The following is a 21,984-nucleotide window of genomic DNA, read 5'->3' as shown; positions in this document are numbered from 1 at the left end:
ACACGACTGAAGGTTTTAGGTTGATTTGTTTTCACGTCGTCTGAAAATTCATGTACCTTCTTCTATCAGTGGTGCTTGTGAAACTATGGTTTTTTTTTTCTTTCTCAGGTTCTTTGTATCTGTGTAATTTCTTTGTTTTTTAAATTTTATTAAAACATTACAACTCTAAAACAAAGCTTTGAAGGCTTTGATAATAACGTCCCTTTATCAACCTGTCCGCTTTCATAAACTGCACTATTAAAACCAATCTTTTTAAACCTGTGATAAATGGTGTGCTGCTGAACACTTCTGTCTATTGTAGATCTATGCTGACGCATGGCTGATTGTACCAAGCTGCCTCTGCTGCTGAGTACAGTATTGGCTCAGGGTTCCTCAGCGTTAAAACCATTTTTAAAAGCTCTGACAGCAGCCTGTTGTGAGGTCGTCCAGTCTGTAACACCGGCTGCTTTCATAGTGAAACGGTTACATATGAGGACTAAATGCAGGGTTGGCTCCCAGACACAATGAATCCAGCTAAACATTAGCCACGGCTAAATGCACAGGCCCATCCAGCGTAACTAAAGTGGCCTCTTGCTCTGATCTGACCATTGTTTTTGATTAACTGTCTTAAAATTGCATCAAAATAGGAAAAACCACAACCGGAGTAAAAATGATTACAATTATTTATTGGCTCATTGAAATGAAAGCCCTTCATTATGCCAACTGTTCCTAAGTTATGTTTAAAAGTGTCTTTGATATCATTTCAGTTGTTTGGTTATTAATGTTCTCGCTGAGTGTACATATCAAGCTTTTGTTGTTCATCTTCTCTGTCACATGCAACTCCACCTACTTCTAGTGTTTCAGGTGTTTAGCACCAGAAAAGCCAAAAAAACAAAAAAGAAACATGACCCCATTCATGTTCTGCCAGAGGAGAAGCAGCATCAAGCTGAAATTGGCTGAAAGCCAAACCCCATCTGGCGCTGGACAAAGGGCAAACTAGAACTGTTGTACAAATGCATGTGGTTTGAGCTTTTATTCATCAAAAACATTGATAAAACGGAGCCTTTGAAGTGGTCTCTCTCATGGGGAAGCAGGCGCCTACTCAAACACTGGATGCCTGAACACAGCAGCAGGTCGTGTGTCATCAGTGGCAGGATGTTACATGAGGCATTTCCCCTCAGGTGTTTTAAAGTATAGTGTCTTACATTTTTTCAGTAGCAAGTTGAGACTGAAAGCAACAGGCCCTTTGACATCCTTTGTTTCCAGGTGTGTGTAAGAAGGCAGAAGCTGACGTTGGGCTCATGGGTGCCTCATTACGCAGCTCACTTAGTTAAGTTGAGCCCCTCTCATACATGACACTTATTTCCAACCAACAGCTTTTGATCCAGGACAATGACACAGAACATCATCTTATGTAATTACTTACAAGCGTCTCAACATAATAGCACATAATTGAATGGAGGCTCCTGTTTTATAATGAACAATCTACCTTTGATTAGTCATCACTGCACACTGTTAACATCAGCCTGTGGTGCAATGTGAAGCATAAAGGTGCAGAGTAAATGACAATGTCCAGTCAGAGACGAGAGGCCCTCAGGACGTTATCTAATCAGCTTCAACCTGCAGCTCCTGCTCCAGAGTCTGTGAGGTGAGAAAGCCGGCTGCAGTCGTGTCCCTTCACCGACTGTGACATTGGCTGCTCAGCCCTCCTAAGGGCCGCAGGCCTGCTGAGGCCTCTCAGCAGACAGAGCAGAGACAAGTTGGGCCCGGACAGCTCACCGGAAGGATTTAACAATATGACGTCATTTCAGCCAGAGAACCTGCAGAGCTGGTTGAGCAGCACAGCCACCGAGCAGCATAGCCTGCTCTGTATCAACATAGTTCCTGTTTAAACAGATGAGCGTTCCTGGCTGCTTTTTCTAAATCGAATACCTGCCGTGTCTGTGCTTGTCCTCTCTGCCTGCCTTAAATAGTTGAATGGTGCCTTCAGGGTTTCCGATGTTTCAGACTTCTAGGATTCTTTGAGTTGTTTTATTTTTTCGGATTTTATTGTTTTTCTCTGACCTACACAAACCTGTGGGTATGTAAAATCACAACTTGGACATAAGAGTAAAACACAGAGTCAAAGGGAGGGACATTAATCATGATAAGGAAGGAGGTCTGTTCCTCCTCCTACCTGTTAATGTTTAGCTGCCCTGCCCCTACAGGGCGGAGGCAGGTTGTAGGAGTTGATGTTGGTTCACACCACAGCCAGTCGGTTCTGGAGGAGTGAGGCGTTGGAGGATCCCTGTTGATCATCACACATGGGAAGAGGAGGAGAGAGGCTGGAGCCACACGCCGGACTTTAAGGTCAAGACCGTGGAGGCTGATTCAACTTTTTGAATGGAGTCCTGTTAAAGAGTCAGGAATCATTCGAACCCAAAGCCCCGTGAGCTGGTGGCTCAGCCCTGGACCTTGCTCCAATTACTGCACACCCGATAAACCCAAGGACTAAATCAGCGCCGATAAATCTGAGCTCGCTGCGGTGCGACCATGAGTGACAACACGGGGGCGGCGGGTGTGAGGGACTGGCGCAAACTTGAGCCCAGCTTCTCGGTGAAGGTGTTCATGACGGTGCTGTACAGCCTGATCCTGGTGACGGGCGTCCTGGGCAACTCGATCACCATCCGAGTGACCCAGGTGCTGCGGAAGAAGGGCTACCTGCAGAAGAACGTCACGGACCACATGGTGAGCCTGGCGTGCTCCGACCTGCTCGTGCTCTTCATCGGCATGCCCGTGGAGCTCTACTTCGCCATCTGGTACCCGTTCACGGCGTCGGGGGACGCTTCGTGTAAGATCTACAACTTCCTGTTCGAGGCTTGCAGCTACGCGACCATCTTCAACATCGCCACGCTGAGCTACGAGCGCTACATCGCGACGTGCCAGCCGTTCCGCTACAAGATGTGGGACGGGAAGCGCACGTCCGTGCTCATCGCCGCCGCCTGGGTGGTGTCCTGCCTCGTGGCGCTGCCGTTGCTCATCACCATGGGGGCGCAGGGCCACGTACCCGTGCGCGCGCGCGCGCCCGCTCAGAATCTGACGTTCTGCACCAACCTGAGGGAGCACTGGGGGATGTACAGGGCCAGCATCTTCATAGCCTTCATCATGTACCTGATCGTGCTGGTCGGCGTGGCCTTCATGTGCCGAGCCATGATCATGGTCCTGCGGAAGCCGCTGGCGTCGAGACAAGAGGGAGCCGGGAACGCCTCAAACCGCGAAAGTTCAAGGGTCGCTACGGCCAGGAAGCAGACCATCATTTTCCTGGGTGAGTTGTTTTAACGTCAGATTCAAGTGATCTGTGTTTGGGCCGCAACACTGAGTGATTTTAAACACCCATGCCTCCACGCTAAACACACGGCTTCTGCTCAGGGCGCGACCATAAACTCAGGATGCTGATCATCCATCTTGTGTACTGTAGTTTACACTACAGTTATTTTTTACGTGGGCCTCTTTGCAAAAGTTGTTTAAACTTTTAGTTCAATTTGTCATGCCTACAAATCTAGGTAAAATCAGATTATTCTGAAGGCCTCACGTCACAGTGAGAACAGCGATGATAGCTCTGCAGGTGACAGGACGGTGGCACCTGAGCGGCCGGATACCTCGGGACGATGGTGCACCGGTGGGTGCGTACAAAGAAAAGAATGTTGAGCGTGGATGTTTAGAGGCATGTCTGGTATCAGCAGGTTTTCTAGTAAAGGATATGAGCCGTGAGTAGCGAAGAACTCCAGGGCAGTCACATGGGAGCTGACAAACTGAATGAACAATAGATGAGGGATGTGTGTTGGAACCAACTATGGTTCTCTGGACCTGAGAGAAACCACAGACTAGTGGATGTTAAACGAACAATGACCATATAGTCGTATAACAGCACCCTGACTGGACACTTCCTTTTAATGTTGGTTAAACCAGTTTTTACTGAGGCAGTCGGATAAAAGACTGTTGATGTTCTGGCATCTTGTAATGGGCATAATCGTTTTTGACTAAAAAAAAAACACCACCAATAAACGCCATCGTCTGGGGGCGTGGTCTGTGTTGACGCCATCATTTTTTTGTGTATCTTTTTTTTCACCTCCATCATGCTCTGTCTAGCTCTGTGGTGTCCTTCAGCTCGTTGGAATCCCTCTTTGCTTACGTAACCCTTGTTTTCAGAGGTAGCAGCGGTGTTTGTCTGAACACGCTTAACCAGCTGCTCATGAGTTAACAACAAGTAAAACAGTTGAAGGACCAAGTGAGGCCTTTGGCAGCGAGACACCCACATCAGGGCTTGAAGGAAGGGTAGATCAGCCGAGTGAGCGCTGCTGTCTGCAGTCTGTCCACACTGTATGCCATGCATTCCTCAGTGTCATGTCACCACCAGTCACACAACCACACAGATTAAAGTCTGTAATCATGTTTGTTTAGTCTAATAAGTAATGGGCTTGTTCACGGGCCTGGAATTCTCTGTGGGTCTCACTATTCCAGGTAGTGATTGTTAGAGTTCTGGGGAAAATATGAGCAATTACGTGCTTGTAGCTGTGACCGGTTGGTTCTGATTTTGCTCAGTGAAGTAGCTTAACAACAAGGTCAACAGCTGGTGTATTCAGTGTAACATAGACTTTCTAGGGGTATCACTTTTACAGTGAACAGACAGGTAAGAGTAAGTATCGTGGTGTAAACTGGACTCAGTCTGGTACTCTATGGAGATGTGGGTTTTATACTGCAGGAGACTACCCTGCAGCACCAGTATGATGGACAGGTTACCTTGGTCTCCTGCTACCAACAAATCATCTAATTGTCTAAATAATTATTAAGCCTTACTTCTTACGCACCTGTGTATTTGCACAGTGCAGCACACACTAATTATCTATTTATTAATGGTTAATGTGTAAATCAAATTGAGCCTGGATGGGCTCCGGTGGATGGGCTGGAACGGGTCAGTCGCATTAAATTGAATGCACAAAATGCCTTTTATGCATTAGTCACAGTAGCTGCGTGGCTTAATTGTATAGTAGAAGCTAATTGTATGCATTGTCACATTTTAAATGTCATTTTAATGAAACCCACTCTAAATTTATTCACATTTGGTTGTGCATGTTGAACATTATGATGAGGAATGTGACTAACATGATAGAAACAAAGAGGAAGGAGAGGGAGAACGGTGACAGTGACTGTGACCATGATGTGAAGAAGGAACAAGACAGAAAATAGGAAGGCTGTGGGGATAATGGGATCAGATGCCTGCGACCCAGACCCAGTCTGGGACTTAGAGGAGCAACGACAACAGCCTCAACTGTGACTTTGATTTAAAGTGAGCTTTAAAAAATCAAAGTTGCACTAATTTTAAATGGATTTTCCTTTGCTCTGAGATGTAAATGTTAGTTTCTCCCCTATGAATCCTCTTAAACCATCAGATAGTCACAGTGAGCCCTGAGTTGGAATGATGTGTTGGATAAAGTAAATGTCAGTTCCGACACTGACACGCGACTTTATTCTTGCCCTTAATTTAGAATTAGTTACGTGTTCATAGTCGGTCTTTTGTCTCATCTGGTTGAACATTTTAAAACACTGCTCTAAAATGCGATTGTGAAGGCAAATACTCGTATTTGAGGAACATGTAGCCACACTGTCTGTAAAAAACAAACCCACATTGCATTTTCAAACACTTCCAAAGCTGGTTAAGGCCCGGTTCAGGGTGAGTGTGTAATTATAAGAGTTGTTATTCTTCAGTTAGTGGTAGTTAGGACTAATGCTAAGGAAGCAGATTGTCCAGTGTGTTTGAAGCAGTGGCTGGTGGCTCATGCACACACAGTAGACAGAATGAACTGATTGCGTAACGAGCTGTCATCCTCCTCCAACATTGCACTTGTCACAACTTCATCATCTTCATAATCCAATATTACATTATGCTGGATATTACTGGGTCATGACACAGTCTGCCTGTATTTGTTCACTCCTTATCGTCTCCTGGCTCCGCGTGGCTGGAGTCTGAATGTGGATGGAGTTGTTATTGGAAGCAGCTTCAGATTGCTTTGAGTTCCACTCGGATGCACATTCAACAGCAGTTGTTCCTGTTGTAAGCACCGATGCCACTTATCTCTATCCTGTGGCCACGTTCCTGTCTCTGCTCTGCTTTACCTTCAAATAACTTTTAATCCTGGTTGGGCTCAGCGACAACGGAGAGTAATTAAAAGCACAGAACATCCTTGTTAGGGTGTCCACACATCACGTCCAGGACAAAAGGTTAATTGCTTTGGATGGTTGTTTTTCGGTCACTGTGAGCCAGCGTCTGTGGAATGAATATTAATTGTGTTTGGCTGCCTTCAGACTTTGGCCCATGACCTTTGACGTTTGCAGGCCATTTATGACTTTTTGGTGCTTTCTATTCAGAAGGAATGCAGAGGTAGTGCTGTGCCCTCCCCGCTCTGTATGAAACAATGCACACAATCATCAGGAGGGCTGATTAAAGGCCACACAGAAGACTGGCTACCACCTTTATGACTGGACAGGTCACACAGACTGTATTCACCAGCTGTCACTGACGTTCAGTCCTTGACATTCTGAGAGTATGATCAAAGGTTAAGGCCAATTCTGGAAGCAAACGGTACAAATTGATGGCATCACAGAGCAGAAAACTAATGTCTTTGTCTGTGTTTAAGACGGTTCAGGACATTCTGGACCTCACATGATCTGACACCTTCCTCCTGTCCTTCTTCGCCTCTCTAGTGAAGTGAGTGACAGTTGTGTTGGGCACCAATAAGCTCCAGAGGCTTGAGGCTGTTTCTGTGTTTAATATTCTCTTAGTCTCTGGTGGTCAGGAGTCTGGAACCCTCAGCAGTTCCACATAGTATAGCGTACGTACTGAGGAGAAGTAGCAGTGGCCCAAACCTGGTCCTCCAGAGTCACTGTCCTGCTTGTTCTTCAGGTGTCCCTGCCAACCTGCTGCTGATCACCTGGATCAGGTGTGTTCAGCCAGTCTCAAGCTGTAAGTGCACATTGGACATCGGCTTTTGGGTTTTAGACCATCCTTTTCCTTTCCTTCCTTAAATGTCCAAAAAATAAAACCCAGCGTATAAGTCCAATAACTGTCCACTCTCACTACAAATTGTGTAAATAGCCTCACTGATGGATGGCTGCTGAGTGACTGAGCTGGACTTTGAGGCTGTGTCAGTGACCTGTCTTTGCACAGGAAATGAGATAAATGCCCTAATTAGCAGAGAAGTTCTGTCCTTTGTTGTTTTTGTTGCTTCCCTAAAGCTCTGATGAAGCTGACGTTCATAATTACCAGCAGGAGGAGAGAGCAGAGGATGTGCTCTGCAGGATGACTGATGAATCACACTGACACAAAGACACATTTATCACTTTTACTATCATTTTTCTTTTGTGGCGTCAGTGTCCACATGATGAATCCTGTAATTATGCAAACATGAGTACCTACAGTGTATGAACTCTCTAGAACTGAGCTGTCACGTCACAAGTTAACTCGGTTTGACTGGCCACTTCTTTCTGTATATGACACATGATAAATGTGATCTGTATGTTAGAATAGATATGCAGAGGGGGTTGAACTCTCAGCCATACACAGACTTGTACCGCTTATCTGCTCCTGCTGGCATCAGGTAGCAGCTGTTGGTTGAATGTCTGTCCAGGACGCTGAGGAGCCAGACTCTCCCCTTAGGGAAACAGAACCCTCCCTGACATCAGCTGATGGAGCTGTAGTGCTTTGTTTTTGCTACTCCTACGTGTTTCCAAAATGTAAAAGCTCAAAAGCTGCTTGTTATTAATACTTCTACAAGATACAAAAAACCTGCCTCCTGGTGAGGGCCACCTGTTTGACTGGTTGGGCGGAGCTGAAGCTGTGGTGGAACCGGTTCATTGGAACCGTATAAACACAGAAACACCTGTAAATATATAGTAGTTGTCTTTAGAAAAGTCAAGGATGGAATGAATTTCTCTCTCAAATCCACCACTGTGTTGCTACAAAATCAATGGACTGTGTTAAATTGAACTTGCAACTTTGTGACACTGGTCCTTTGCCTCTAGGTTTAAAACCACTGCTTGTGTCTTCACTCTAAGGGCTTTTACTGCAAAGAGCAGAATTTACTAACTGTGCTTCATTTATCATTAGTCGCACTGAGACATACGCAGTTACAATTTCTTAACATATAAAAGTTTAGAGATAAACCCACTTAAGGGGTTTGATCAGAAACCTTCACACTGTGTTACATATGCCATTGAAATGGCCTGGTTCCCATAGCAACTGTGGATGTGCTGTAGGAACCGCAGCGAAGTAAGGCTTGTGTGCCCTGGGACAATAAACAAAGAAAAACAGACTTCATGAAGTCTGCAGCAGTTGCCAAGTTGTTATTTCACAGTGGATTGATGTGCAGCTGCCTCTGTTTACTAAGTATTGTTATGACGCCTCCATTTAATCAGGGTAAAACCAACATCTGCTTCAGCCCTGACTCGGCTCCAGCATTAGTGGGATTGATGCGGCTCAGGCGTGATGTGGCGCTTTGGGTTCGCTGTTCATTCATTTTTAGGTTCACGGACAAACACCTTTTAATCGTGTGAAGTTTTGGTCAGAGCTGAGCTGCTTGTGTCTTTGCTTTATGGCTAAAAACCACACATTGGCTTCGTCCCGAGGGACTGACTGACTGCTGGCCCTGAACAGACTCCCTCACATTAGCGCAGGACACGAGAGAACAAAGTCCAAAGTGTTGCACACAATTTACAGCGTCGTTGATAATCTGCCCGCACCAACATGTTTGACCTTGTTAACTTCAAGAGCTCCACTCAAGTAGAAACGAGATCTTCTATCCTCTTTAGCTCTAATTATCATTGCATTATTCTGTTCAGCACCATGTTAAGAGCTTATACGCAGCAGATGTTGCAGGCAGAAAATATTACCACATCATTTGCATACATAAAAAACAGTAATTGTGGGATTATGAAAACACTGCCAACAGCTGTTTTGAGAATGCAGCGAATCAACAAATAAAACACTGGACCAGACACTTCTTCTGTGGTCGTCATCGACATGATGCCAAAGACATTCATGACATTTATGATCAAGGACAGAGGACAAAGTGTGGGTCAATGTAGGAAGCAGTCAACCAGGCCACAGCTCCATGCTGGGTAACAGGTAACACACCTCCAGAAGTCTGCAGTGTTGCATTAGATGAGGCATGTTTTCACGCTGTGCCGTGGTCCAAGTCAACACGGTTCAGGAATCCCTCCTCAGTCTGTGGAAATATCAGATTTTAACGCACACTGACGCTCAGCAAACCGCATCTCAGCGTTGAACTCCAGCTCTGCTCATGACGTCATCCATGGACAGTCGTACTGTACGTCACAGAAAACCTTGGTTTTATTTTTGAGAACTTGGTCCTGAAATTAATTTGTTGAAGCTCTTCCTGGACTTCAGACTTCACTGCCAGATGTTCACATGTTCTATCAGTTTCAGTTTCTCATTATTTAATGAATGATATGAATAATGTTTTGTAACACGTTTTAGATGGCGTTTGAGTGTTTGCGCCGGAGGATGTGCTAGAGAACGTTACCTCTTCCTGACATGAAGGACGTTTTCTCTGCTTTGCCTGACCTGCTCTGCTCTGCTCGTTAAACTAAATATTGTGCAGTTTACAGCCTCCAAAACGCTCCTTTATGTTCTGTGGGTGACGAAGGGATACTTGTGTTTGCTGTGACAGGCTTTGATAGTGTCTGCTTGTTATCCAGTGTCCACTACTGCTTCACTGCAGTCTGAGAAAGTTTCTTGACTCTTTTTTTTCTTGACTGTTTATCGTGTTGAATCAAAGAGCAGATCAATCAACACCGGAAAATATCAGTGTGTTATTATTGTCATCTGCGTTGGAGGATCTCATGACATCACCGGCAGGTTTGACTGACTTTAAATGTGATGCAGTAAAACTGAGGAAGCCTGCGGGTCATGCTGGAGTCAATGGGTCAGCAATTACGGTAGCTCAGGTAGAACAGGAGGCAGAGGCCACAAAGCACGAGTCAATCAATGCTGAAGCTCAGCAGCAGGGAAAGGGTCCAAACAGCTGAAGCTTGAATCTGTAAAGGTCAACAAGGTCAGACTGCATCACAGTCTAAGGAGACATTGGAGACTCAACACGTGCCTGAACATGAGGCAAGAGTTCAGACTTTAGGCTCAGCGCTAGCTCTATGTCTCAACATGGCCACAGTCTGAACTAGATATTAAATGACCCTTTGTGAAATAAACATTCTGCTTTGCATTTAGAGAAGTGACCTGTTCCCTTCAGTGGTTAACTTGATGAAAACCAACCTCATTCATACAGTAAACAGCTTTTCACAGAGAACGCAGCTTACTCCTCAACTTTCTCCTCATCATACATCTAAATCATTGTATCTAGTCTTTAATCAGGGCTTCCTGGTTTTATATCATTGTGACTGTAGCCAGCCGTCTGTGAGGTAGTTTGATAGCCAGTATTTCAGCTCTCATGCTTATTCAGTTTGAATCTCCAAAGCCATTTCCAATCATGGAAGTGAAAGGCGTTGGTGATGTGGTCTTGCCCTTCAAATGTTGCTCATTGAGTTATGAAGGAAGTTTAGCATTTAGAAAAGCCCCGCTCAGGTTTCTATGCAGGTTTGCTGCCGGAGCGAAGGCAGTCTGCTGAGGCGAAGGAGGCAAATCAGCCGCAGCAGCCGCAGAGCGACCGGTTCAGAGTCTGTGCTGATGAATATTCACCTGGCTGCTCGCATGGCATTGGGTCTGGATCAAGAGCCTAAAATTAAATCACATGGAACAACTGCACGTGACTCAAAGAAACTCTTAAATCTTAAATAAACACCCGTCTGATTATGACATCTTCAACACCCACAAATTATTTCCAACTCATTTATTAGCCTGGCATCATGAACAAGTATGTGCATCCCTGCAGGAGGCTGGAGAGTCGCTCTGTCATGTTTATAACGTTAATAATGACACAGCCTGGTTTTCCTGAGTCCGTCCTGCAGGTGAAGGCAGGTCAAGGCTTGGGTCCATAAGAGGAGGCAACCAGGCTGCCTGTTCGTCTTGCAGCTTGGAGTGACATTGAGGATTTACTGTAACACTATGAGGATTCTCTTCTGTGCATATGGTTGTTTGTGTAGGGCGCCGGGGGAACTGAGGAGCTCAAAGCCTCCTTTACAGCCAAGACCAATTAATCATGTCAATAATCTGAAGTGCTTTCTAATTAGCAGCCGGCTTTAGTTTCCCCACAACTGCGGTGTGTGGACGGTGTGTCAGTCAGGGACCGCCGGCCTCCCCTGCCTCCTGGGGGCATGTGGAAATAGTAATAACAATAATAATGATTTGTCAAGACGTTGGTGCTGACGCCAAGAGAGGAGGGAACACGTCAGGCGGCGTAGAGGACGTTGCCGAATTGTGCTGAATCAGCGGCCATTTTCTAGATGAACGCCTGGACTGTGACCAACGAGCCAACGTGCACGCTAGAAATCAGTCTCACAGACAGACGATGGTCGTTCCTCACACGCTCTATTGCGCTGATCACAGCAGGATCAGCTGTGCAGGTGACGTTTCTAGCACTACTTCACATTACTTTGTGTTTCTGCTCCATGACTGATGCACTTTACCAGACACCTGCTATTAATATGCATTTTCAAGGAAACAGACAAATGCTTGCTATTTAATAAGCAGCATTGGTGATAGGTTTGCACCCAGGACGTCCTGAGGGGGAGCTGTGGTTGGGAAGATGCTGGAGCAGGAAGCTACGCTGAAGCCAGGCCTGTGCAGAGCAGTGTAGTCAGCCTATATCACAGGGTGGAAGCGTTTAAAACGACGTGTCATAAATCTGTGGCTTGTACGGGACAGAGTGGACCTTCAGCACAGAACAGTGGAAATGTGTCTCCCACAGTTCATCAAGTCTGACTGAGCTGCAGGGTTCTGGTCTCCGTTAAGCTCTTCATTCAAAACCCCAAAAGTCAGAAGGATCGTGAGCCCCAATTCATTTGCATATTAACAAGCCTCAGTAAAATGACTCCTATTATATGAAATATCTAGGAGAGAAGCTCTTAAGAGAATTCTTCAGATCTCACAGTCAGTTGTTAGAGGCCGCCTGAGCTTTACCCCCTGTTGGAGCCATAGAACAGAGTAACGGCTACATGACTACACAAAACGCTTGTGGAGTCAACGGGGGATTCGATTGGCACCAATAAGTGTTTGGGTTTTTCAGAAAAGGTCATGAGGAGAATAAATTTGCAGACACATTAACATCTGTCAACCAAATGAAAGGAGGGAAAACTGATGAAATGAGCTTTAATTCTGATGTTTGATTCACTGTGACGACGTGCAGGAGTCGAGCCGAGGCTGCGTTGTCGAGCTGTACCAGGATTAGCTAAGTCGAGTCCAGTCAGCGACTCTGATGGTGTGAGCTAAATGCTAATGTTAGCACGGTAAAAGACCTTGAAGTATGAAGTCTATATAGGTGTAAATATGTCATTAAATAATTATAATAAAAAAGCTTTTTAGCAATAAAACGATGCTGGACCTTCTCTTTTTAAAATGCCTTGATGTATTTCTGTCCGTAAGATCAACTGAGTCCAAGTTACTAACTACTAACTACTCTGCATACTGCTCCCTCACACACACACCTCACAGGATGAAACTCTGTATGTAAATAAAAGTCAGGAGCTGTATTTGCTCTAACTCCAGTTGCCTCTCTGTAAATAAATCTGCTCACATTTGTTTTGCGAGCTTCATAAATCACATCAGGGTGAACATTTCCTCCCAGTCGCCTTGGACACAGTATTATAAACAAATGTGTTCCTCAGCAGGAATTGATGTTGATGCCTGATAATTCTGTAACTGCTGAAAGGACCCTCGGTCACAGAGTGGTTCCCATATAAACACCAGATTAGAGGCAGGAAGCTTTAGTCTGTTGAGTCAGACATGACGGCTCCTCCTCCAACGCTGTGTCCTGCAGGTCAGTGCCCTGAAACTGTGAGCAAAGCTCACGACCTGTGTTCTGCTTCTCCTCGGCGGCATCTAACTGTGAGTCTGTAAAGATCTGTTGAAAAAGAATTATCTCACCGCTGTCAGCCCAGTAAAGTGTCTGTTCTGTTTGTGCCTGTCTCCTCAGTTCTCATCGTGGCGTCCTTGATGGTTTGCTGGCTTCCCAACCAGATCCGCCGTCTCATGGCAGCTTCTCTTCCCAAGTCCCTCTGGACCAGCTCCTACTTCCAGAGCTACATCATCCTTCACCCCATCGCCGATACCTTCTTCTATCTCAGCTCCGTCCTCAACCCGCTACTCTATAACCTGTCCTCCAAGCAGTTCAGGGAGGTGTTTGTCCAGGTGCTGCGCTGCCACCTCACCATCGAACACGTCAACAAGCGCACCCTCAAGAGCCACGCGGCCGAATCCGGACGCTCGCTGCGGCCGCTGCTCAAGTCCCTGCGTCGGAGCAGGGCGAGCCGCAGCGGCGCTGCGCAGGGGAACGCTCTGGCCAACGACGCGGCGCCGCACAGCGACTCAGGAGTGGCTTCAAACACTGAGACCACGGATCTGTCGGACGCAAGCCTCAAAACTAAAACCAATGAATCAGAGGTTTAGTGGGTGGGACTGGACCCGTACACGTCCTGGTGAATGAAGCCTTGATGACCTCCACACCTTAGCCTCCTCCTAAGCCCTTCACACCAAATGTCTTTATGCTCGATGTACGTGTAAAACTCAGATACGTTAGGTGGAAGATCCTGATCTGCGGTTAATGGAGAACATCCCTGCTGGTAGACGCCTGCTTGTCTTACACATTGATTCCAAAAGGACCTCAACTGCCTTATATATATTTTTATTTTTAGACATATTTATCATGTGTCAGGGCTGTAGCGTGTGTTAGATAACAACACGTACACATACAGAGCCTCCTTAATGTGAAGGTGTCAGGGACCAGAGGAAGAGAGAAGCTGTGGAGCTCTTGTCATCAAATAGACAACATAGAGCCAAACAGAGGAGACCTGCTCAGTGTATCGCTTGCTCCGTCTTTGTGTCCTTGGTTTGTAACTTCATGTTTTTATCCACCTGCGTTGTGTGTTTGCTGTAAACATTACCATCCTCCACTTTTTTTATCCTGTTGTGCTTTCCTGTTTTTGTACCTTCCTAATCGTTTCCCCATTAAAGACATGTTGGGTCAGCATGGTTATGATTGATGGGTGTCAGTCATCACCTGACTCCTTGTTTGATCATAGACTGACGCATGTAAAAATAAAAACGAAAGAAGCAGTAGCTGTGGTTAAGCTTAAAGACCACTGACTGTATGTCAATAAACAGATGAAGTCATCTCTGTCACAGTCACTCGTCAGATTTCTCTTGGAACCTCTAACCTGAGCTGATTTCTCCTTTTAACAAGTATAGACACCAGGATTAAATTACGTGTTTCAGTTGTCACATCACTATTTCTACCAGTACGACAACGACAGCACCATCATGATTTCCTTTCCCTCAGAGCCTCCATTCAGGAAGGCAACCTCAGCAGAACGCAGCCCACATCTCTCACGCCAGGGGTCAGAGGTCAAATACCAGCACAAGCTGGCAGCTAGAAGAGCAGCAGAAGCACACACACACAGTCCATGTTAGAAACACGACTGACTTTATTTACAAGAACAGCACGAGAGAAATGTCATTTGTTAATGTTTCAGCCCAACATCTAGACCCTGAACGCCTCACCAGATGTTAGAACTGCTCCTATTAAGACTCTTTCTGAGACAAGGCTGTTCTTCATCCTGGACAGAGTCCTGTCAGTTTGCCTCTGTGGTGGTAGGTTCATGTCAACATGTGGTCGCTGTGCATGAAGTGGATGAGGAGAGTTCACCGGGGGCTGTAGCACACGGCAGATGGAATGAGTGTAAGCTCTGTGTGTAACTGCCACTCAAACACAGCTCTCACCCAGTAGAAGTAACAGGTCTTGTTGAAACCCACTCACTTCTCCTCCTTCCTAAATAAAGACAAATGAGCATGAGCCGCCTGCTGTCGATTAGTTCCAGCGTCCAGACGCTGCGTCCTCCTCCTCTGCAGCTGCAACACCACATGACAACATTTCACAGTGTAGTTTTTCAAGAGGAACAAAAACGCTAGAAAATGAAGAAAAGTGCGTTTTAAAGCTTGATGGCGGCAGGCGTTGGTCCTCCGTCTTGTCAGCGCAGCAGCAGCAGCAGCACGCAGGCGGCCTGCAGACACGCCTGACGCCAGGCCAGGCCTGCGGCCGCCGACGCCGGCGCCCGCTTCTTCTGCCGCGGCCCGTTGCACAGCGGCGTGTTGCAGCAGGTGATGCACACGGAGTGGAGTTTGCCCGTGCAGAACTGCTGGTAGCCCGAGGACGCGATCAGGCACGCTCCCGACGAGGCGCACGACTTGCGGTAGTACACGCCTGAAACGGGACAGAGGCAGAGGAGTCAGGATGATGGTGAAGGTGGAGTCTCAAGCTCAGTACTGGCTCCAACGTGCACGTCATGAGGACAAACACCACCCCTGATCCTGCAAAACCACTGGAAAGGAGACGGACACAAACCATAAATCATGCTCCCACCTGAGCTTCCACTCACACGTCTCATCCTGGCAACTGAGAGCAGTAATAAGACGGTTAGTCAGTCTTTGATCTGAAGCCTGAGGATCTGTGGAGCACATTTTAAGGCTCTGACTGAGGATACACAGAAATACTCAGGATTCAGTGTTCTGATCTCAAACATGATCCCAGACAGTTGACTTCTAAATCATCTGTTTGAATGAAAGAGGACCCTGAGCTGAAACCAGTTCAACCTGCATCACTTTCCTTATTTCACACAACAAAGCCTGGATTTAGCTGAGGTGCTGGTTGTATGTCAGAGTGGTGTGATCACTGAAGAGAGCCTTTAGCCTTTGCTTGGCATTTATCACACAGACGTATGATTGTCCACTGACACTTGATGTGCAGCTGATTCAGCCACGTCAGCGCCCAAACGTCCTCCTGTGTACTGGAGCCCAGGAGCTGCTGGGTGATGATCATCTCAGATTAAATCCTGCCTAGCATCAAAGCTCCTGTCTCATTTCAGATGTCTCTCATTACCTCCAGTCACCTGTTACTGCACAGACACGTGCTCATGCTTCTCTTTAGCCTCTTCATTCTGATTCACACATTAACTTCAAAGACATACTTGAACCTATTATCTACGTTCATCTGAGCTAGAGCTTTATTACCTCAAGCATCACTGACACTTCCTTTGCTTTCAGCTCTAACCTTAATCCTTGGAGTCTGCAGAGGACGAGCCCACGCTAACCAGCAGGTTTGATGGAGCTGAGGAGGACTAAACAAAACAAAACTCTGAGGTGCACAGCTTTGAGGCAGTGAAGCGCTCGCTCCTTAGAACCGTTCTCTGCTCAGGTTCACCATCGTCTGCACCAGCTGCTGTTTGCTTTTCAGGGGAACCTGAGGCTCGTTGCTCCTCGGGGCTGCCGACTTCTCTGCTTATTACAGTGTTGACTGTGTTGTATCTCCGATCAGAAGCTTGTGGTCCGAGTCGCTGATGCCTGAACGTAGCAGCTTTCATCTGACTCGCTGCATCATCACGTTCAGGTGTCCCACTGTGAAACCCACGGATGAGGCCACTGTCACACACATCGACTGGTCTGTGCCTCCAGATCCTCATGGATCACATCAGCTCAAAGCACATGCCGTCACCTTGGCAACCAACTGATTATTGCTGCTTAAGAAAAGGAAAGCTGTGTCCACATAAATGTGTCTTTTCAGACTTCGCAGCTTTTCACCAAAGAGGTGTTGGCTGAGTTTAAAGGAGGACGGGGTCAGAGGAGGACAATGAGTCCTGCTGGCGGTTGCTCTGTGTTAGCACTGTACTAACTGCCGAGTCCTGCTTGGTGGGGACCTGCATCTGTCTGCTACTACACCTGATGGCGTAGTACTACACATCTTCATGCTGCTGCTGCTTTACCAAAGTCATTTTAACTTAAGCGACTGTGTTTCATCTTCTGCCACAGTAAAGTGTGCAGACTCACAATTAGCTTCAACAGCACTAAGACCGTTAAATATAATTATGAGTACATCATCGTCTTGATTACTGAACTGGTAAAGGTTCAAAAAGGGCTCAACTGCAAAGAGCGAAGCTCGAAACGTGTTTGTGCAAATGGCCTTTTCAAGCCTTTAAACGTGGGCGTGGACGTGGACGTGAAAGCCTCACTCTCAGCTGGAGGGCGGTGCGGCAGGAGCACGCGCGTCTGGATCAGCGCCTCCGGGTCCGCGCCGGCTCATCTGTTGTCCAGGGAACGGACGGCAGCCCAGCGGAGGCCGAGGCCGAGGCGGACGCTGCTCCTCCTGCGGCGTCCGCTTCACGCCTCATATTTCCTGCACAGAAGTGAGCGGTTCTGCTGCATGAGGTGCAGTCAGTTGGGTTTCACGCTGAGCAGCAATGACTATAATCCTAGCAGATAATCCGGGACCAGACATGGACCGGGAGCCATCCACAGGGGGTCTGTTCTGGATATAACCACGAAGGAGAGCCCAGACAGGAAGAGCTCCAACAGAGACGAACCCGGAGGATCAGTAACAACATTTACTCACACGCAAACACGTGGAGGGACAGAGTCTTTACTAAAAGCTGAATCTGAACGCAGCTGCAGAACAGGTCACAGTCATCAGCTCCACGTGACCAGAGAACCCTGTCTCCACAACGCAACGTGATCGCGCACACGTAACTCGCAGCCAATAAAAACTTAAACCTTAACCTGTCCTAAAAACAGGATCTGTAGCAGAAAACCACACAAAGCGCATTAACAGTAGAATGGTTCTGCTCCATTCTGAGAAATCTGATCGTGACGGACGTCTGCCAGCCTCCAGGAGCATTCAGTCACCAGAGTGACTGCTAGGTGAGCTAATTAATGATATCAGGCCCTGCTGGGAGTGGTCCAGAAGAGAGCCACCGCTGCCTCCTGCAGAGCGGGCACTTCGTACTCACACCACTTAAAATAAATTCACGAGTATTTGCTTGAACCCTGTTGCTGCTTCTGCTTGGATTCCTCTCATCTGCTCATCTCAGTCCACCGGTATCAGAAGTAATGAGCAGGGGGTTCTGTTTCACCTTTCATTATTTCAGTTTTATCATGTTTTCCAGCTTTTCTGTTCATGGTGTTAAGGGTGTTTCACACTTACATCAGAGCAGTTGCAAACTTTTGCCGCCTTAACTATAAGGACTTTATGTGCAAAACATCATTGTTTCCTGGTATCATCTGGACTGATGATGTCATCATCACATCATCAGGACTCACACTGGCACAAAGACAGCAGGTGGAGGTGCTACATCATGAAGCCCTGAAGGTCTGTTTCCACAGAAAGCTCCTTCTCTGTTCTCCTCAAACTGACCGTCCTGGTCCTGTCCAGGTACACTGGTTTCATAGCGTTTCTCTGAAGATCAGGACTAGTGACTAAACACAAAGTTAACTCTTCAGCGCCACTAGACTGAATCCAATCTGTCCAGGCTTCACTGAGACCTGATCTGTCCCCAGACAGAGAGATGTGACTCACCATCGTCCTTCACCAGAACCTCCTTCTGGCACATGTCCTGCACGTTCACGGTGCAGTTCACGATGAAGTCTGGGCTGGAGCAGTCGTGTGTCATCTCTTCACACTGGAAGCACTGGATCTGCAGAGCCAGTCCTGCACAGACACACACACACGCACGCACGCATGCACACACACACACACACACACACACACACACACACACACACACACACACACACACACACACACACACACACACACACGCAAGCACAGACACGCACGCACGCACGCAAGCACAGACACACACACACGCACGCACGCATGCACACACACACACACACGTATGCACACACACACGTATGCACACACACACACACACACACACACACACACACACACACACACACACACACACACACACACACACAAACACACGCAAGCACAGACACACGCACGCAAGCACGCACGCAAGCACAGACACACACACATACGCATGCACAGACACACACACACACAGACACACACACACACACACACATACACGCCGCACAGCCACACGCACACACACATACACACACACGCACGCACATGCATGCACAGACACATATGCACAGACACACATGCACGCGCGCACATACACACGCAGGCATTCACACACACACACACACACACACACACACACACACACACACACACACACACACACATGCACTTGATAATCTGTGTTGGAGCTGCTGGTGACAGCACGTTGAAATTCCTCAGATTTTTAACGCAGTTGTTTACACTGAACTTCATGTTTTTCGCTCAAAGCCTTTTTCCAGTTGTTGAACTGTTGCTCTATGAAAACACTGCAGAGCTGATTTGGCTTCTAACGTGAAACCACGTTGACACAGGCTGGTTATTGAGGACGCAGTACATTTTACATTACTCAATAAGCAACAACTGAGATCCAGACGCATTTATTACCAAGTTAAGATAGAAATGACCTGTCATTTGATGAACGTGCGTCAAACCTACAGTAACGACAGTACACTGGGAGACTTTCATTCTGACTGACTAGGTTTGTGGAGGCTGCGAGCATCGGGTTAACGATACTATAACAAGTGCACTGTGGTGAAAACAACAGATTAATTCAGTATTTTTACATTGATGAGTACTTTCTGTCGCGCATCTGCATTTAATCATCAGACTTGGCTGAAAAATACGCAGCGCTCGGCGACGGCACAACCGGTGCGGAACAGAAGAGCGCAGGAAAGTCGGAGACGTGGAGCCAGAAGGTAGAACGGCTACTTACCCGCACAGTCTGGTGCCTCAGTCAGTTTTGCGGACGCATACAAGTGTTTAAACTTGTTACTTAAATTTAGGTGCATCCAAATGTACTTAACAGACTTCCAACAACAGATCATTCGCAACCTGTGCGCGCTCTTTCCTCCAGTGTTTGAGCATCTCTCTGTTCCTGCGCTCCCTCTCAAAATCAAACAAACAAACAAACAAACAAACAAACAAACAAAAAAAACAAAACAAACAAAAATACACCAAGTTCAAAGCAGCCTTTCAGCCGCTTTAAGTCCAGCTAAGTGTCCGTACCTGAGCTGGCGCAGACCAGGAGCAGAGTGGAGACAGTGAGGAGCCGCATCGTCCGCTCAGTGAGACTCCGCGCACAACCATGAGAGACAGATGTTCCCCCGCTCTGACGGAGCGCCAGGCAGCCCGACGCCTCCCGCTCGCCGCTCACACTGATCCGCCGCGGACGCACCACGTGATCGGAACGTGGCGGTGCTGGAGTCCATTGGACGCGTCTTCCTTTCTGCGTCCTATCACCTGTAGAGCTGAGTGCGGCTCCGTGGCTCGGTGGTTCGGCGGTGCTGAAGCTGGAAGCTGTGTGTCACAGCACCAGGATGGAGTTGGCTCCTCTCTGTCAAAGATGACGATTCAGACTTTAATAAAACTGTCTGCTCATCAAGTCCTGGGGTGGAGGGGGGCAGTTCCCCCGAAGTCACTGCAGACAGATGTGGAGGCAGTGTTTCATTCAGGGCTTCACATCTGTGAGGACAATGACACTGTTTGATGCTGCAAGGACAGTTTCACCTGTGGGACAGACAGACAGAAGGACGGACGGACGGACAGACAGACAGACGTCCTGTCTTCTCCATCAGCCGGAATCCTTTCCACTGTCTTTGTGTATACCTCAGGATCCTTAGCGGTGTCTCCCTGCAGAGTTTTGGGTGTCTGAAGACTGAAAATCACTTCATTACCACACTTCAGTTTCATCTCCATTTCACGCTTTGACTCGATGAATGTAATTTATTGATGCATCCACTCAGTCAGCTGCGAGTGCAGGTTGAAGGGATTCTGGGTCATTCATTGTGCAGTGAACAAGCTGTATTTGAGATGTGGTAAAAATGGGGACGATTGAAATGATTCAGTCGACCATTCAGTCCATAAATGCATGAAGGCAACATCACCTAATATAATAAATAAAGATGCCAGTGTGTGATAAACGTGAGGCTGTTTTTTTATGTCTCCATCCAACGACAGATGCCTCAGCATTTCACAGATGCAGATTTGACCAACTGATGACTCTAAACTGGTGCGTGTCGTGTCAACACAAGCATTTTTCCAGTCTCGTCAGCACCTCAGCTGTGATGGCTGGTTCTGACCTGAGACGATCGATATGCAATCGACTCCGAATAAACCACTGTGCATGCGTTGATGTCACCGAGTGGCAGCAGAACAGAGGAGTGAGGCGACTCTGATACTCTGGTGATGCCCTGCGTCTCCTGTACTTGGGCCATGGGACCGTCTGTGTCTTGCTGATAAAACAAGCCAACATCACTGCCTGCAACGCTTGTCTAGAAGCTTTGACGTCAGCTGTACAGAACGGACTAACAACACAGAACCTGCTCGGCGCTGAGCTCGACACCAGATCATCTCCTTCTAATTCCTGGTGTACACGCCTCGCCACACCCACCTGCACACTGCTGCAGGACGATTAAGAGGATTTCCTCACAGAACAAACCCGGGTGAGGGCAAACTGCTGATCTGCAGCAAAGGAGCGTGGGCCGATGCTTTGTCTTTGGTTGCTGGTTTCAAGGAGGCAGCTTTAGTGAGTGAGAGGTGTCTCCATCAAGCTGTGGTAGTTAGTGGATGAAACACTGTGTCGGTGCTGAGGAAGCTAATGACTTCAATTAAAACATGGCTAATTATACGTATAATTAGGATGCAATTAAACGGCCTGAATCCTCCTGGTTGTGTTAGTGAACGCAGTCTGAAGATTTGCTTTGTTAAACTCTGAAATGAGACGTCAGGGATTATAATTAAAGTGAAACCATGCTGAGATGTGAATAAAGGACATAACTGATAATTAGTCAGACTCTTCACAATAAACTGCTTCAGCTGTCTACTTGAAATCTTCCATCCATTATCTTCATCATCCCAGCGCGGTGGCCGTCCACCACAACGA

At 47.1% G+C, this 21,984-nt stretch overlaps 2 protein-coding genes and 1 long non-coding RNA gene across 3 annotated transcripts; 1 reads left to right on the top strand and 2 right to left on the bottom strand.

The window, feature by feature from the left end:
- Positions 1-113: 113 nt before the first annotated feature.
- LOC129603502 (uncharacterized) lies at positions 114-2,289 on the bottom strand. Its single transcript, XR_008693402.1, has 2 exons — positions 2,156-2,289; positions 114-2,053 (listed from the first exon to the last, which is right to left on the bottom strand). It is a non-coding gene; the product is annotated as an uncharacterized LOC129603502 (long non-coding RNA).
- gpr39 (G protein-coupled receptor 39) lies at positions 2,048-14,325 on the top strand. Its single transcript, XM_029136610.3, has 2 exons — positions 2,048-3,283; positions 13,119-14,325. Exons 1-2 carry the CDS (start codon positions 2,512-2,514, stop codon positions 13,589-13,591), a joined length of 1,245 nt encoding a protein of 414 aa, XP_028992443.1. The 5' UTR covers positions 2,048-2,511; the 3' UTR covers positions 13,592-14,325.
- A 282-nt stretch (positions 14,326-14,607) lies between these two features.
- LOC114847156 (ly6/PLAUR domain-containing protein 1-like) lies at positions 14,608-20,788 on the bottom strand. The gene is made up of 3 exons (XM_029136611.3): positions 20,109-20,788; positions 18,543-18,674; positions 14,608-15,401 (listed from the first exon to the last, which is right to left on the bottom strand). The coding sequence occupies exons 1-3, from the start codon at positions 20,155-20,157 to the stop codon at positions 15,169-15,171; spliced, it is 414 nt and encodes a 137-aa protein (XP_028992444.1). The 5' UTR covers positions 20,158-20,788; the 3' UTR covers positions 14,608-15,168.
- Positions 20,789-21,984: the final 1,196 nt, after the last annotated feature.

The sequence above is a fragment of the Betta splendens genome, chromosome 21 (assembly GCF_900634795.4).
Source record: "Betta splendens chromosome 21, fBetSpl5.4, whole genome shotgun sequence".
NCBI classification, from domain to species: Eukaryota; Metazoa; Chordata; class Actinopteri; order Anabantiformes; family Osphronemidae; genus Betta; species Betta splendens.
Note: the sequence above shows the minus strand (reverse complement) of the source record. Positions and strands in the feature narration are given on the sequence as shown.

Coding starts and splice junctions, on each gene's coding strand:
- LOC114847156 (XM_029136611.3), bottom strand. CDS start 20,157: ATGCGGCTCCTCACTGTCTCCACTCTGCTCCTGGTCTGCGCCAGCTCA. Junction 18,675..20,108: donor CCTGGTCTGCGCCAGCTCAG/GTACGGACACTT, acceptor GTGTCTGTGCAG/GACTGGCTCTGCAGATCCAG. Junction 15,402..18,542: donor GGTTCTGGTGAAGGACGATG/GTGAGTCACATC, acceptor GTCCCGTTTCAG/GCGTGTACTACCGCAAGTCG.
- gpr39 (XM_029136610.3), top strand. CDS start 2,512: ATGAGTGACAACACGGGGGCGGCGGGTGTGAGGGACTGGCGCAAACTT. Junction 3,284..13,118: donor GCAGACCATCATTTTCCTGG/GTGAGTTGTTTT, acceptor CTGTCTCCTCAG/TTCTCATCGTGGCGTCCTTG.